The 14,871-nt window shown below is 54.0% G+C and overlaps 1 protein-coding gene across 1 annotated transcript in view; it reads right to left on the bottom strand.

The window, feature by feature from the left end:
* Positions 1-14,871, bottom strand: part of SCARA5 (scavenger receptor class A member 5) — a 116,056-nt gene that overhangs the window by 89,534 nt on the left and 11,651 nt on the right. Inside the window, exon 3 of the mRNA XM_067534020.1 lies at positions 5,474-5,602. Within this exon, the coding sequence (XP_067390121.1) occupies positions 5,474-5,602 (129 nt within the window). The remainder of the gene's footprint in view (positions 1-5,473; positions 5,603-14,871) is intronic.

Raw genomic sequence — 14,871 nt, 5'->3', positions numbered from 1 at the left:
TTCAAAGCTTCCTTCACCCTCCCAAGGTTGGTTTGGGGTGCAGACCCCATCACAGGGCTTTACAGCATTCCTGACAGGGCATGGTCCCTGGTAAACAAGGGAGAAGAAGGTTGGAACTCAAGCGGCGTAGAAGCCTGTTTGTTTGTGTCTGTGTTTTGTAGGTGCTTCCATTAATTTAATAAATGCCTCCTGCTGAAGATGGATTGGTTCCATGCAGCGTGACAGCCACTGGTTATTTTTCTAATGTGGTATATACAAATCTAATCTTTTTTTTTTGCTGTTTCAGCATCATTTCCCTCTTTTCCCTTCCATCTGGTTGCTCTGTGCCTCTAACTCTCCTTTTTCACTTTGTTAGCAAGCTGGTTTCAATTCCTTTGGGCTTCCGCTGCTTGGCTGAGCTCACTGTGTGTCAAATTCACCCTATGCAGCGACCCAGCACAAGAGGCCCAGGCTGTGCCCTATTTTGACGGCTTTGTGCTGGCCTTGTCTCTAGGGGCGAATTTCACCCATCGGTCCCCATCCAACCATGCGATCTGCTAGCATGGACCCAGGGAGGCAGGGCTCCCTGCATCAAAGGTTGCCACCGCCGGCCTGTGTACCCATGTCTTTATTTTCCAGCATTATTCTAAATTCTAGCGTGGGCTCAGGGATGGGAAGCCAGGACTCCTGCATTCTGTTCTTCTGAGGGCCAAATGTTCAAAGACAGGCTGTAATTTTGGGTGCCCCGCTTCAAACGGTGGGGGGAGGGGGCAGATTTTTAGAGTTGTTGAAGTAACCTCCCATGCGGGTGTGTTTGAACTTGGGATTTTCGGTACCAAAGCACAAGACTCTACCACTTGCGCTAAAGGAGTAACTCCATTTGCTATCAGCAGTAGCTGACTTTTATCCTCTGTGTACACCAGCCACCACAGAGGGACACAACACATACTTGGCCAGTGGATGAGTACTCAGCGATTGTGAAGATGAATTCATCTGTTTGTAGAGCACTTTGAGAGCCTCAGATTAAAGGTCTTAACCAGGGCCCCCAAGGGATTTCCATTTCAGGGCATGGATTCTGTCAGGCCAATTCCAAACATTCAAAACTAAAGAATCAGGTCCCCCAAAATCATGAGCTTGGGTTAAAAAATCAAGAGAGTATAAAATAAACAAACGTGGGATCCTTTTTATTTGCCTCCTGGTTTCTGAGCCTTGGTCAACCACATTCTGAAGCTCTTCTCTGCCACCACGAGGGCTAGCAAAGTACTCTTTTTCTCCACATGAAAGCTGAGAGGCTAATGTAATCACCTGACTCCAGGAGCTGGGGCTTTAGATAAAAGTGCCAGAGATCATGATATAATTGTGAGCCTTTGTAACGGGGCAGTCTGCCCCCTTGAGGGGAGTACTGCCTACTGGTCAGTCCACCCTGCCACCTGGCATAACTCTTCATGAGTTGAAAGGTCTGATTATAGATAGAAGGACTTGGGAGAGATTGGGAGAGAGGACGTGGTCCCGGGAACAGGAAGGGCTGGGGAGGAAACCCCATTACTGTTTCTTCACGGGCCTGGGGCCAGGAGCCTTGTAGAGAAGGTAGGAAAAGGCCCCCTTCTCTCCCAACCAATTGGGGATGAACTGGGAGGAGACCAGCTTAAATGCTGCCTTGTCCCTCCTCGTAGGACAGGTGGCCCGCAGACCCTTCATGGCCCTGAGTTAGCAGGGAGCAGACACCAGTAGGAGAAGGCTGCCAAAGCCGCTGAGCCAGAAGGCTCGCTGCGAGAGACAAACGGCGACCCAGCTCCAGGAGGAGAGCTGGGGACTGCTGGCGGGGAGAGAGACAGGAGGTGCCTGGCCTTCCCAAGCTCCGGCAGGAAGGTTGCGGTTCCTGCCGGAAGCACCTTTCGTTTCTTTAGGGACCTTTTTGCATGTAATAAACAAACCCCAAAGGGGATAGCGATGCCTCAAGGGTGCACGAATGGAGTTACCAGCTTCCTGAGAAGGGAAACTGAGGCAGGGAGCCCATGCAGCGCCACAGTAACTCAGCAGGGGGCGCTGCAAGGCAGGGCAGCGTCCTGTGCCGGAGCTGGTTGCACTACAGATGTCCTGTGGCTGCCTGTCGCATGGCGCCGCTGTGGGGCCGACTATTGTAAATCCAGCTGGAGTAATGGGGCCGGTTCTCTCATCCTTGCACAACTCACGGCATCACGAGAGTCAGACTCTTCAGTTCAATAACAATATTTAAAGCATAGCAACTCGCGGGATGGGCGGGGGGCGGGGGGGGGATTGACAGGCTCCAGCTGACGTCCTTCTGACCCAGTGGGAAGGACTGACTCCCTCTACGCGAGCCCTTCAGATCGCAAAAGATCCAGGCTGCCAGGCTGGGATTTGGGCAGAAGGCCACTACAGCCAGGTTAACAGCGAAATACATAAACCTCCCCCATGGCAGGCGACACGCCACGCTGGGGCAGGGTCACTCGCTGATCGGGCAGTCGCTCCTTTGGTCCCAACCGTTAGTTCTGCCCACGCCCAGGCGAGCGGATGTTGGCGGCCTGGGGTGTTATGAAGGCCTGTTCAGATTTCACTGTTGACTGTGGAGCGCTGGCTCGAGTCCCGCGGGTTAAGCCCTTTGAAAAGGAGCGATCCCAGGGAAGGGGATCGGCAGACGCAGTTTCCCTACCAGCACGGAAGAGCGGGCCAGTGTTTTCGTAGGCAGCCGGCCTCGGGGAAGCTCCGCTGGGGCATTTGTGTGTATGCTTCATAGGAGCCAGGCCCTGGGAGGCCTCCATTCACATGATCCGCCGGCACGTTTTCAATGACTCCCAGCAGGGAGAGAATAAAGCACACAGACTGACGGGAGGGCCGCCCTGCCTTCCAAAAATTCCCTTCCCTGCCACACAGCTCCGTGTGCTTTGACAGCAAGCAGCAGGCAGACCTCCCAGCTATCCAAAGAAAAGACTGTCAGTGTCGAGGAAGCAGGGGGTTTATCTGGAAGGCGGAAGGGTGCTGCATGGAGTCTGTAGGCGAGCTCTACGTGGCGCTGGGTTTGCAAACCAGCCGGGGAGACAGTCTCTTAATTCATGCTCCGGTCGGAGGGGCTGTGAACAGATTCTTTTGTACACTGCTGACGGGCCTGATTTCTATCTCTGCTTCCTTTCAAGAACTCAGTGCTCCTGGGCACCCTTCATACATGCTGTAGTGAACAGGGTGGGATGCGTGCGCTAACAATACCCTCTGTTGGACTGAATGCGACGTGTGTGTGTCAGTGAAGCTATACTGCGAACAGCCAGTGGAGAGTCTCCTTCGGTGGACGAGGCCGGGGCCTTGGAAATGGGAGGATTCGGGTTCTATCTCCTCCGCTGCTGCCAAGTTCTGGGTGGTCCCGCTGCGTCCTACGTGCCCCTGGATTCGGTGCTGAACACGTACAGCTATGCAGGCGGCCCATGTAGGATGGGCCCTTCCAGTGCACACTGGAGGATGGATTCTGTAGGGACAGTGTCTCTACCAGGAGTTTCAAAGTCCAGCCCCAAGACACTGCAGCCGCCTAGTGCAGGGCAGGTACCTGGGGTTAGCAGTTGCCAGCTTGAGTCTTTCCTCCAGCCCGAGCTAGTTCAAGCAGTAAGAACTCATCCCAGATCCACCCCTGCACCCTATAGCTGGGTGAGGTTTCTTTCCCCATGGAGGCTATTGCCAGCTCGCTTTCCTCCAAGAAGGTGGGGCGGGCGGCTGGGCCGACAGCATCACAGCGATGTCTCCTGACGCCTCGTGGGAGATCTGAGTTCAGGAGTGTGCTCATACAACCCACCGCCGCGCACAGCTGCTAGGCTGCTGGAGGGGTAACAGCCTACTGCCACCAGCGGATGGAGCTCCTCCGGTAGCTCAAGTGACAGGGGTCAGGATAGCAGCGCTGATGGCCAGGGATTCAAGTCATGCTAATGACCCACGCAGGAGGAGTTGTGAGGCTCAGCCTCTCAATCTCCTAGGCTGACAAGGACCATCAAGCCCAAGGGAGTCTGGTGCATGTGAGGGGAAAAACACCCCCCACTGGTCCATGTCCTGTGTGACACCAGGGTTTCCTTTGGGGGCTTCTGCTCATAGCATTGGGTACACTTAGTCCTGTCCCAGGTAGCCTTGTGGGTCCAGGTCCTGGGAGAGGCGGTTGACATGCACACAGTGATCTCTATTCTGATCAATAATCACGTTTATCTTGGTGGTGCTCCAGGGCCGACCAAGAATGGTGCCCCGTTGTGCTAGGTGCTGTACAAACAGTCTGAGCCTCCCAGCCAGGCCCCGAACGCCGGCGTTTCTCCTGAGACACCACAGGCCGGCAGAGCTGGGCAGAGTCAGGACTTGCTTTCTGGGGCATCGGGTCTGGGAGGCCCACGCTGCTCTCCGTGGAGGACTCTCAAACTCAACAAGAAGTGAGGGGGTTGTTTCTTCCAAGGCCTAGACCTCGCCCCGTGGCCTCGAGCAGCATGCCTGGCTACAGCCAAGACGCTGGGCGGCAGAGTGAACAGAGAACCCTGGCACCATGCTGAGGGGACTACGTGCTTTCTGAGGGGAATCTTTGAGGCGCAGCAACTGGAGAAGAAAGCCCAGCGTGGCGGGTTTCTTAAGAACGCAGCCACGGAAAAGCGGAAGAGGAACGCAGCCTCCAGCTGGAGACCGCCCCAAGTCCCAATGGGCTTCAGAAGGCGATGGAAGTGCCCCGGGCGGCCACAACAGGCCTGTTGCTCCTCGTCGGGCAAAGCTGCCATTGAACTCAGCGGGAGCCAGGAGAGTTCAGTTACCCACGGGCGCGTTTGGCGTCTTGGAGGCTCCAGCCCTAACCAAGGCTTCAGGGCTCCATTTGCTCTGTTTTGCCTTTCTCTGGTGCCTGAAGATCTCAAAGCACTTTACAACCACGCACTGATCAAACCTCGCAAGAGCGGTGGGAGGCAGGTGTTACGGTTATCCCTGTACTACGAAGATGGGGAAACTGAGGCACGGGTTTCCCTCCCCCCCCTTCAGTGTGACTGGCCCAAGACGATGCAGCAGGCCAGCGACCCGGTCAGGAATAGCGCCTGGCTCGCAGTAGGTGCTATGTAACTAAAGGCAGTGCCTCTGTCTGCGGGCTGACGGCTGCCCTGAGTGATGAGCCAGTGGGCGAGGGAGGCAGAAAGGGCGACCCCGGCTGGGCATTTGTGTCATGAGGACTCACCACTGCGTGAATCAGATTCCAAAGCCAGAAGGGGGCCCCTGTGATCCTCCAGTCTGACCCCTCCGACTCTCCTCCCGCTAATACAGCACAGCCAGAGAACGGCCCTGAACTCATTCCTGTCTGAGCCAGAGCCCGGCTTTTAGAAACCATGCACTTCCGGCCCTGCGGCATCCCGCCCCGGGCACACCCGGCTGAAAGAGGCGGCAGCCCCTGGACGGCCGAGGAGGCTACGGTATGAACGCTGGATTCACCACCCCTTTCCGCTGCTCCCCGGAGAGGGAGGCAGCTCAGAGCCGCCTTTACCTGCCAGGATGAAGACTCCGACGAGAATCAGGAAGACGAGGAGGTACAGTCCGACCACCGCATACTTCAGAGCCGCGATGGAGCCCAGCCGGCCACAGCGCCCCAGTGCCCTCCTCCTGCTGCCGGGACCTGGGGTGCGGGAGGAGAACAAAGCCCCGTTAGGAACAAAACTCCTCCTCTCTTCTCCGCTTGCTCACCCTCACCTGCCGGGCCCCGATCCAGCTTCCCTGCGACGCTGAGCATTAGCACAGGCTCCTTCTGAGCTTGGAAGAAAACCCGCTGGCCCCAGAGCGCGGTGAAAGCGTGGGAGGCTGGGGGTTACCAGCGCTCGCCATGAAGATGACCCACGGCAGGCCGATTGGGGCCCAGCCAGCTTCTGCTAGGATCAACGGGAGCTGGGTCGGACCTGCTTTGTGGGACTGAGCCAGTGTCTGCGTCCCCGGGCGAAGGAGAGAGTGCAAAGAAAGGCGGGAGGGAAAAGGCAAGAGGGAAAGGAAGAAAAGCCAGAGCTTGGAATAAGCTGAAGTCCATCTCAGTGCATCCGTTAGCTCGTCATCACCGCCTCTGTCCATGGGCAGCGTCACCAGCCACGGGACCAGAGCAGGGACGGCCCCACGCCTGGGATGCGGGAAGGAAACGACCCCAGCGCTAACGAGTTCGTGGGCTAGCAAGGGAGCCGACTCTGCCCTCTCCGCCCACCTCTGGGAAACCTTTGCACACAGGTTGGGAAATGCCAAGCGCCGTCACAATCCCCCGGTGGAGAGTCGCTGCCACACACCCAGGGCTGAACCCCACTGTGCGGACGGGGAGATTCAGGAAAAGGGTCGAGCAATGGCCCCACGGCAGCAGAGCGCAGGCAGCAGAGCGCAGGGAAGAATTGTGCCTATCTATGGGCACAGTGCTTCCTGGGCATTTACAGCCACGCCCCTGCTGCTGGCATCTGGTGCAGGGGATATGGCTCTATGGCACATTCCTGCCTCGCTCAGACAAACCCTCTCTGGGCTGAGTCAGCCGTATCCCCACTCAGACTGTGGATGTAGGGATGGGAAGAGCCTCAGTGACCCCTCTGTTCCCACCCACACAGGGCCATCTGTGAGTCCGCCCAAACCAAAGCAGGTCAGCGTCGGCGGCTTGGATGGCAAAGGAAAATCTCCCAGGGTCTAGCCCAATGTGAACTCCCAGAGCCAGGCCCCCAGCAGTGACAACTGTCTGGCAGACAGCCGGGCCCCCCGCACGCGACTCACACCGCAGAGTTTTCAACCCTGTGGATCTGCGAGGCCAGCGCTGCCGGGAGACCCCCAAGCGCCTAGGAGTGCTGGTCATACCCCACTGTGCTAGGTGCTGTACAAACGCAGAACAAAAAGACAGTCCCTGCCCCAAAGAGCTTATCCGCCACAGATCTGACAAGAGACAAGAAGTGGACACAGCAAATAGACCGGGGAGCCCCTCTTGTTACATGGCACCTTTCGTCCTTCAGCAGATCTATCCCATTGTCGCTAATGCCCACGTGAGCGTGGTTGGCGTACTGATACCCAGCTCGTCCATGCCGCTTGCATCGCTAGATCTCCAAGCTCTGTGCAAAGGCAGTTGCTACCCTTACCCCATTGTACAGATGAGGAAACTGAGGCACAGGAAGGTGTAGTGACTTGTCCAAAGTCACACGGCAGGCCAGTGATATTGCAACCCAGGTCTCCATGTCCTAATCCAGGTGCACCCCAGGCTCACACAACAAAGTGGTGCTCCAAGCCAGGCCGGCTTCCTAGCGCCCCCCAGGGGCATGGTCTGTGGTTGTGTTTGTACGTGGGGAAAACCTGGCTCCAGCCACTCTGCCGGTGACGCCCTGGTGAGACTCACCGGGATGCGGATCAGGGCAGGAGACAGACGGGGTCACGCTGCGCCATGGACACAGGCAGGGAGCGCTGGAAAGCCTGTTGGCACAGAGCTGTGCCCAGCTATCGGCTCCGCGACAGGTGAACGAAGCCTGGATTTGCAGCGCTCGTGCTAGAGAGGGGCACGGAACGGGACAGGCAGGAGCCACCAGACAGGAGTCTGGGGCCTAGTTAGATCGCCACGAAGCAGGAATTCTTATCGCACCCCCAGACCCACCTGGGTTCTTGCCCCCCAAGCAGGAAGGATTCTCTCCACAGCTCCAGATGCCCTGGGTTTCAGGAGCAGCACTAGGAAGAGGTCACTGTAATTCTGGACAGCGAGGCCAAAACAGGCCACTTGTCTCCCCCCGCCCCCCGTTTCGGTTGAATTCTGGGGGGCTTTTCCTACTTTCCAAGGCCAGAAGGGACGGCTGAGATCAGCTAGTCTGACCTCCCCTGTCACTGGCCACAGAACGTCCCCAGAGTAACTCCTCTTTGCATTCGAGCGTCTCTTAGAAACACGACCCACCTTAGTTTAAAAATTGCCAGTGATGGGGAATCCTCCACGACCCCTGGGAAATCGGCCCAGGGGTTAATTACCTTCCCTGTTTAAAATGTCAGCCCGAGTCTGGCTAACTTTGACATCCAGCCACTCGGTCTTGTGAGACGTTGTCTGCTAGACAGAAGATCAACGATTTGTTCCCCAGGTAGGTACTTACGGACTGTGATCCAATCACCCCATAAACCTTCTCTTTGCTAAGCCCAGGACACTGAGCTCCTGGAGTCTAGCAACATCAGGCAGTTTTTCTAAGCCTTTTAACCATTTTTATGGCTCATCTCTGCTTGTCGGACCTCACTTCTGCCAGTGAAACCCTGCAAGGAGTCACTCCTGATTTGCACGGGTATTAAGTGCAGGTAGCGCCAGGCTCCTAGGGCTGGAAAAGAGAGGACCCAGTGAGGACAGGATCCTAGGGGTTTATTTCCCCTCTCGGGAGCCGATCAGACAAAGAGCAAAGTCCAGAAGTGCCGGGAAGGAGAGCGTAGGCCAGGCATGGGGGGAGCTGTCCTTTAGCACCGCCGTGACTGTGCAGCAGAACAAACCACAAGAGTTGTAGCTATCCTGGCATGCCTGGGGCAGTGCGAAGCATTCAGGAGCAAGCCCTGCAGCTAGTGCACAGCTGGCTCCCGGAGGAGGGGGAATGGCCAGTGGGTCTGCAGGATTGCAGCAGCCCCCTCCTACCGATTCCCATCTCTTCCTCTCTCCACTCTGGGAATCCGGTAGCACTATGCTTCATGGTGCCCGGGATGCTCTGCACATCCTGCCTCTGCCCTGTGCACCAGACCAGCACTAATGCTGCTCGGGCAGTCTTTGGAAGGGAGGGTGGGTCAGGATTTACCCTTTCAGGAGTAATTCCGTGGGTAAGGAGATGTGAGACAGGCCAAGCCAAGCAGCATTTTCTGGCCTTGTCTTGGAATCTATGAAACTCGGGTCTCCCTTCAGTGCTGCTGGGGGGTCCAGGGAGCCCCTCTGAACAAGCAATCAGCCCCATTGCTGCATGCCAGGCACAAGCAGTCATCCCTTCACAGCGACGCCCACCAGCACGTCTGTTTTTCTGGTCTCCCAGCAGCAGCCAGAGATTCTCCCCAAAGACACATTTTCACCTAATCTGGGCAATCCAAGGATTTAGGCTGCCCTCGCGGCGTAGTTACTACCATCTGTTTGTCAAAATGTCAGGCTGACCGACCGCTGTGGTGGGATGATCCCGGGTCGATAGTATTGCAACCGTCAGAGATCCCAGGGGAGGTGTCTCGCCTGAAGCAGAAGAATTTCTCTGCTTAGGCTCATCTGTGGCCTCCATCCCCGTGGTGTTCGAGCTCCCAGGGTGAGGAGCCGTGGGAGCAAACTGACTCTTAAGGAGGAGAGAGACTGTTTCCCTTGCAATGTGCTTCATAATACAGAGCAAGGGAAGGATGGAGCCAAATGCTCAGCTGGTGCAAATCAGCAGAGATCCATGCTTTACACCCACTGAGGATCCAGCACCATCATTTGTAGGCTGTATTATGGATGTATTAGCCGGACTGTTGTAAGCAAGACACGAGAAGTCATTCTTCTGCTGCGCTGATCAGGCCTGAGCTGGAGTTTTGTGTCCAGTTCTGGGCGCCACAGTTCAGGAAAGATGTGGACACATTGGAGAAAGTCCAGAAAAGAGCAACAAAAAGGATTAAAGGTCTAGACAATGTGACCTATAAGGCAAGATTGAAAAAATTGGGTTTGTTTAGTCTAGAGAAGAGACGGAGAGGGGACATGAGAACAGCTTTCAAGTACATAAAAGGTTGTTACACGGAGGAGGGAGAAAAATTGTTCTTGTTAACCTCCGAGGACAGGACAAGCAGCAATGGGCTTAAACTGCAGCCAGGGAGGTTTAGGTTGGACATTAGGAAAAACTTCCTCACTGTCAGGGCAGTTAAGCACTGGAATAAATTGCCTGGGGAGGTTGTGGAATCTCCATCATTGGAGATTTTTCAGAGCAGGTTAAACAAACACCCGTCAGGGCTGGTCTAGGTATTACTTGGTCCTGTCGTGGGTGCAGGGGACTGGACTAGCTGACACCACGAGGTCCCTTCCAGTCGCACACGACTGTGATTCTATGAATTCAATGAAGTGGGAGAATTGCAGCCCCAGTGGAATCTCATTCACTTCAAAGCCGGGCCTGCTTACACCAGGGTTGAATTTGGCCCGGGGGGGAGGGCTTTTGAGGGGTTCCCACAGCAGCAGAGCTGGGGAGAAAAAGAAACGTTTGCAGCGGAGCGCTGTAAGCAGGCGGGACTCGTCTGGTTCCAGGCTCTGTCTGAGTTTGAAACTCAAACTGAATTCTACAGGCATCTGGGCCAGGTCATGGGCTCAGATGGAAAACTCACTGTGGCAGGTATGGGGGGTTTATAGGTGAATTCGCCTTCAGGGCTGGGGTTTGTTAAAGGTCCATCCAACTCAGCCTCGCTGTTCCATCCCTCCCTTCGGCAGGCATTGTGAATCCGGAATTACACGGCAGGCTACCGACTCTCTGCTGTTTGAAACTAACAGCCCTGCTCTGCTCATGCCCCTGCACGCTGGGGTGTGTGAGAAATCCCAGCCCACGCTTGCAGCTGAGGCCCCCATCTGGACCAGGTTCATCAAGAAAGGATGGAGCAGCTGCCTGCAAACCAGATGCATTGCGCCGCTAGCAGATAGCTCTGTACAGACGGCATGAGCACTCGAGCCTCAATAACTGTGCAGAGCAGGTGTGACTCGGGGCTGGGTGATCCCAGATGACTCCAGAGACGGATAAGCAGCTGGAAGTAAGGATGCTTCTTATCTGAAGCAGTTTGTCCTGGAAACAGAGCTGCAACTCTGACAAGATTTCCCAGCCCTGCTTGGTTACATGATGGCAAATGCACAGACAAGACTTCGCAGGTGTTGCTATGTTGTGTTCCACACGAAGTCACAGCCGGGTCCTCAAGCACGGACCACACAACGCCCCTGCCAACTGTGCTAATTGCGAGTCCCTGCTTCCCCAAGTACCCATGGTATTTCCTCTCCGAGTCCCTGCCAAATCCAGCCGGTAAAAATGCAAATGAAGACTGAGAAAAAGGTACCACTTCACATGTTAGATGAACCTCAAAAAAGGGTTGGGTTATTATGGTAGCACCTAGATACCATCACCAAGTTCAGGGCCCCGTTGTGCTGGGTGGTCCTAAGAGAGCATCCTGTCCTGAAGAGATTACACTATAAACAGCTCAGTCTGGCAGAGGGTGGGAAGAAGGAAATAGGCAGAGAACGGAGGAAGAGAGAGATACAATGTCTTCCCTAGCCAGGGAGTCAAGAATAGATCTCCTGGGTTCCAGTCCAGTGCACCATCCATAGCCCCATCCTGCCTCCTGCATTTGTTCTTTATATTCAGTCTGAGTGGCTGTTGTCTGAGCCTAACCAGCTGCAGCCGACAAGTTCCCACGGGCTTGGGTCGGGTGTTAAGTCTAAGGTCTTGGCCAAATTCCCAGCTGACTAATTGCCTGCTGCGTCCCTAATTTCCCCGGTGGTTTCGCTGGGATGTGGGCTCTCCACTCCCATGTCAGAGCACTGCTGTTGACTTTAAGAACTGCCACCTTCCATGCCACAGCTGACGAGCTAATGACGTGTTTTAGTCTTGCCTGACTGGAAATCACAGCACAACCCTAACTGTGGACCCCTCCCTTCTTCTCTCCCCCCACTACCAATGCCTCTATAGCTTCCATGATAGACTGTGTTTTACATGAAGCTGCATGCAGAGCACCAGCCAGGTTTGTATTATATCTTAGCCAGATGTGAACTCCTGACGAGAGATGGGAGGAAGCAGAAGTGAGTGTCCAATTCCTGCAAACGTGTCAATAAGATCATTAAGAAAACCAAGGGTGGAGTTACGTCCCTCTTATCCCCACCCCGTCCGGGTTTGTAGCCTATAGGACTAGCTGCTTGCTGGCACGTACAGATCTGTCTATCTTTCCTTATACATGCAAGTATGGTTGTTTTATTATAATACAGTCATAGGTTCATATTAGAGTATTATAGCTGTAATGCGAGGCACCTGACAGGCCATATCCTGTATGAAAGCTCAGGCCGTTAGCAGACGTATGTTCAGGATCTTTGGCCCAGACGAGTAATGCTGAGTTAAAGGATAAGACATAGATGTTATAACCTTTACCCTAGGTAAGTCTGGAGGCATCAAAACTGTCTCAGAGCTGTCTCAGGTTATGCCCAAGTAAACTGCACAGATACGCCACAGAACCCACAAAGGGCCAGAAATAACAAAGGTGAGATAAACGAACCATCTGGAAAGGCTGTGGATGTGTCATTAATACGCACGAACCTGCCCGCCTATAGAATAAGAGTGCCCTAATAATTTGGGGCTGAAGAATTCAAGTTTGGACTTAGAAGGACCCATATTGCTCAGGGTATGAGAAGGGGCAAATCATGTGACTTGGGGCAATCGTCCTTCTTGAAGCTTCTTTTAGTGCATTACGATTCCTTCGTTTATACTTAGTGTTATTTGTAGCGTTAGTCAGCCTTACAGCTCTTAGCTCTCGAGCTGTGCCTGGCTCTCCAGCCCTCTACTCCAGAGTTGGGGAACCAGACATCTCTCTCAACCAGGTTATCAAGGAAGGGTGTGTGTATATTAATCCAAAGCATGCCATAGATATATATATATCACATGAGTCTTTAAAATAAGACTGTAATCCTATCCATTATCCACCTGATTATTCATTGTCTTTTAGTCAGTCATTTGTCTGTCATTTTATGTTACCTTAAGAAAAGCTCATGCAATTATCCAGATTTGTCTATCAGTGTGAACCTTCCTGTCGTGCACCCCGGGGGTCCCTGTAAAAACTCTTCTGGAGCCTGATTCTGGGACAAGAACCTCATTATCTTCTGCTCAGATCAACCGGCGAGCCTAGAACCCCATTCAAATGACTAAAACACCCCAAATCAGGCGACAGGTTCATAGCTTCCCAGGCAAGAATCCTAGAATCAGGAAGGTACCATCTAGTCTGAACTCCCATGTAACACAGGCCAGAGAACTTCTCTGGATAAGGATTTATTCCTGTTTGAACTAGAGCAGATCTATTAGCAAAACATCCAATCCTGATCTGAAAATTGTCCATGATGGAGAATCCACTATGACCCTTGGTAAAGTGTTCCAATGGGTAATTGCTCTGTTAAAAACATACTCCTGAATTCCAGTCTGAGTTTTTCTAGCTTCAGTTTCCAGGCATTGGATCTTGTTAGCTCCTTCTCTGCTGGATTGAAGAGCCCATTATTAAATATTTGTTCCTCATGTAGGAACTTACAGACTGTGATCAAGCCAGCCCTTACCCTCCTCTTTGGTAAACAAAATAGATTGAGTTCCTTGAGTCCCTCACTTGAAGGCCTGGTTTCCAGTCTTTTATTGTGTTAACTGACAAAGAATTTATGCTGAAATAAAATAAGATCCTATCTTAAAGCATAAGCACAAAGGGGCAGAGTTAAGGTTAATTCTGCATTTCCCCATTTTCTCATCCTTAACATTGCATTAACATCAGGTTTTAACCCAATGCCTCCTACTGCTGGTTTTTTGACCAGCTGGGGCCAGATTTGAACCGCCGACTGCTTACAGAGCCTTCTCTCAATTGCTTGCGGCCTCCCTTGTCTCAGTCCCATTGGAATGTTGATGCGGTCGTCCTGCTTTTAAATTAAATCTCCTTTCCAGCTGTGCCAGCCTTCCACCTCTGGCCAAGCCTTCACTGCAAAGAAAAACCCGGGCTCCTAGGACTCGACTTAGCCCAGGCTCTGGGACCTTCCCACCTCACAGGGTCCTAGAGCCTGGGCTCCAGCCCAAGCCCAGAAGTCTACACTGCAATTAAACACCCCTTAGCATGCGCCTGAGTCAGCTGGCATGGGCCGGCCGCGGGGGTCTAACCACTGTGCAGACATGCCCTCTGTGACGAGCTAGACGGCTGTAACAACAACACGGTACTTAGCACTGCTATGGAACCGCGTTCGGTATGTCATCCGAACGCACATCATGAAGGTAAATCAAGTAACGTTATCTCCGTTATATAGCTGGGGAAACTGAGGCACGAGAGGTCAAGGCCCCCGTTTTCCGAAGGTGGCCTCTCACTCTGGGTGCCTCCAGTTTTTGGGGTGCCCCTTTCCAGGCACTTAGGCTCTGCTTTCCAGAGCTGCTAAGCACCCACACCTTCACCTCGAGTCGGCTGGAGCTGGTGGTGGTCTGCACATCCCACAAAGCCGGCCTAAGGCATCACTTGTGAGGTACCCACAATCACAGGCCGCTTCTGGGAGCCTGGCCCATTATCTCCTGGTGCCTCAGTCTCCCCATTGGTGAAATGATCCGAGTGACCTGTGCAGCGAGGCACGGGAGGAGAACCTGGGCACCCTGGCGGTTAGTTTGCCGCCCTTCTTACTTACGGCCTGGGTGTGAGATTCTGATTTTCAGGGGCACTGAGCACGCACAGCTCTCATGGATGCCACAGGGAGATGCCGGTGCTCAGCACTCACTGAAAACCAGGCTTGACGGAGTACATGGGGGATGAGCCACTCCCGATTAAGCCAGAGCCAATATCCCAGAGCTGGGCATCCTGGCGCCTCAGGGCAGTTGGATCCTGGAGCAAACAACTGCAGCCTCCAAAGGGTTAAGCTGGGTGTAGATCTGCAAGCGACTGCAGCCCCCTGATGAAATGATGAAGTGCTGAGGTCAGCTCTGACCAAGGGCGAGGCCGGGTCCCTGAAGGAAACATTGCTTTAAGAGCCAGTTGGGAGCAGGGAGTCAGCCATGAAATGCAGCAGCCCCCGGGCCCTCCCGCATGTGCCAATATGCAATGAATTACCAGCATGTGGTTCCCATTTGCCGGCCTGAGTATTATGTCACGGGCCAAACAGATGGAGCCGGGGGTTCAGAACGAGGATAGCTGCAATATTTTTCTGACATTAGCACTCAGATCAGGTCCTCAGAGGGCCCTTGA

The sequence above is a fragment of the Emydura macquarii genome, unplaced genomic scaffold (assembly GCF_026122565.2).
Source record: "Emydura macquarii macquarii isolate MOO-44397 ecotype Brisbane River unplaced genomic scaffold, CSIRO-AGI_Emac_v2 contig_3372, whole genome shotgun sequence".
Classification (NCBI taxonomy): domain Eukaryota; kingdom Metazoa; phylum Chordata; order Testudines; family Chelidae; genus Emydura; species Emydura macquarii.
The sequence above is the reverse complement of the archived record's forward strand: the minus strand, read 5'-3'. Positions and strand labels throughout refer to the sequence as shown.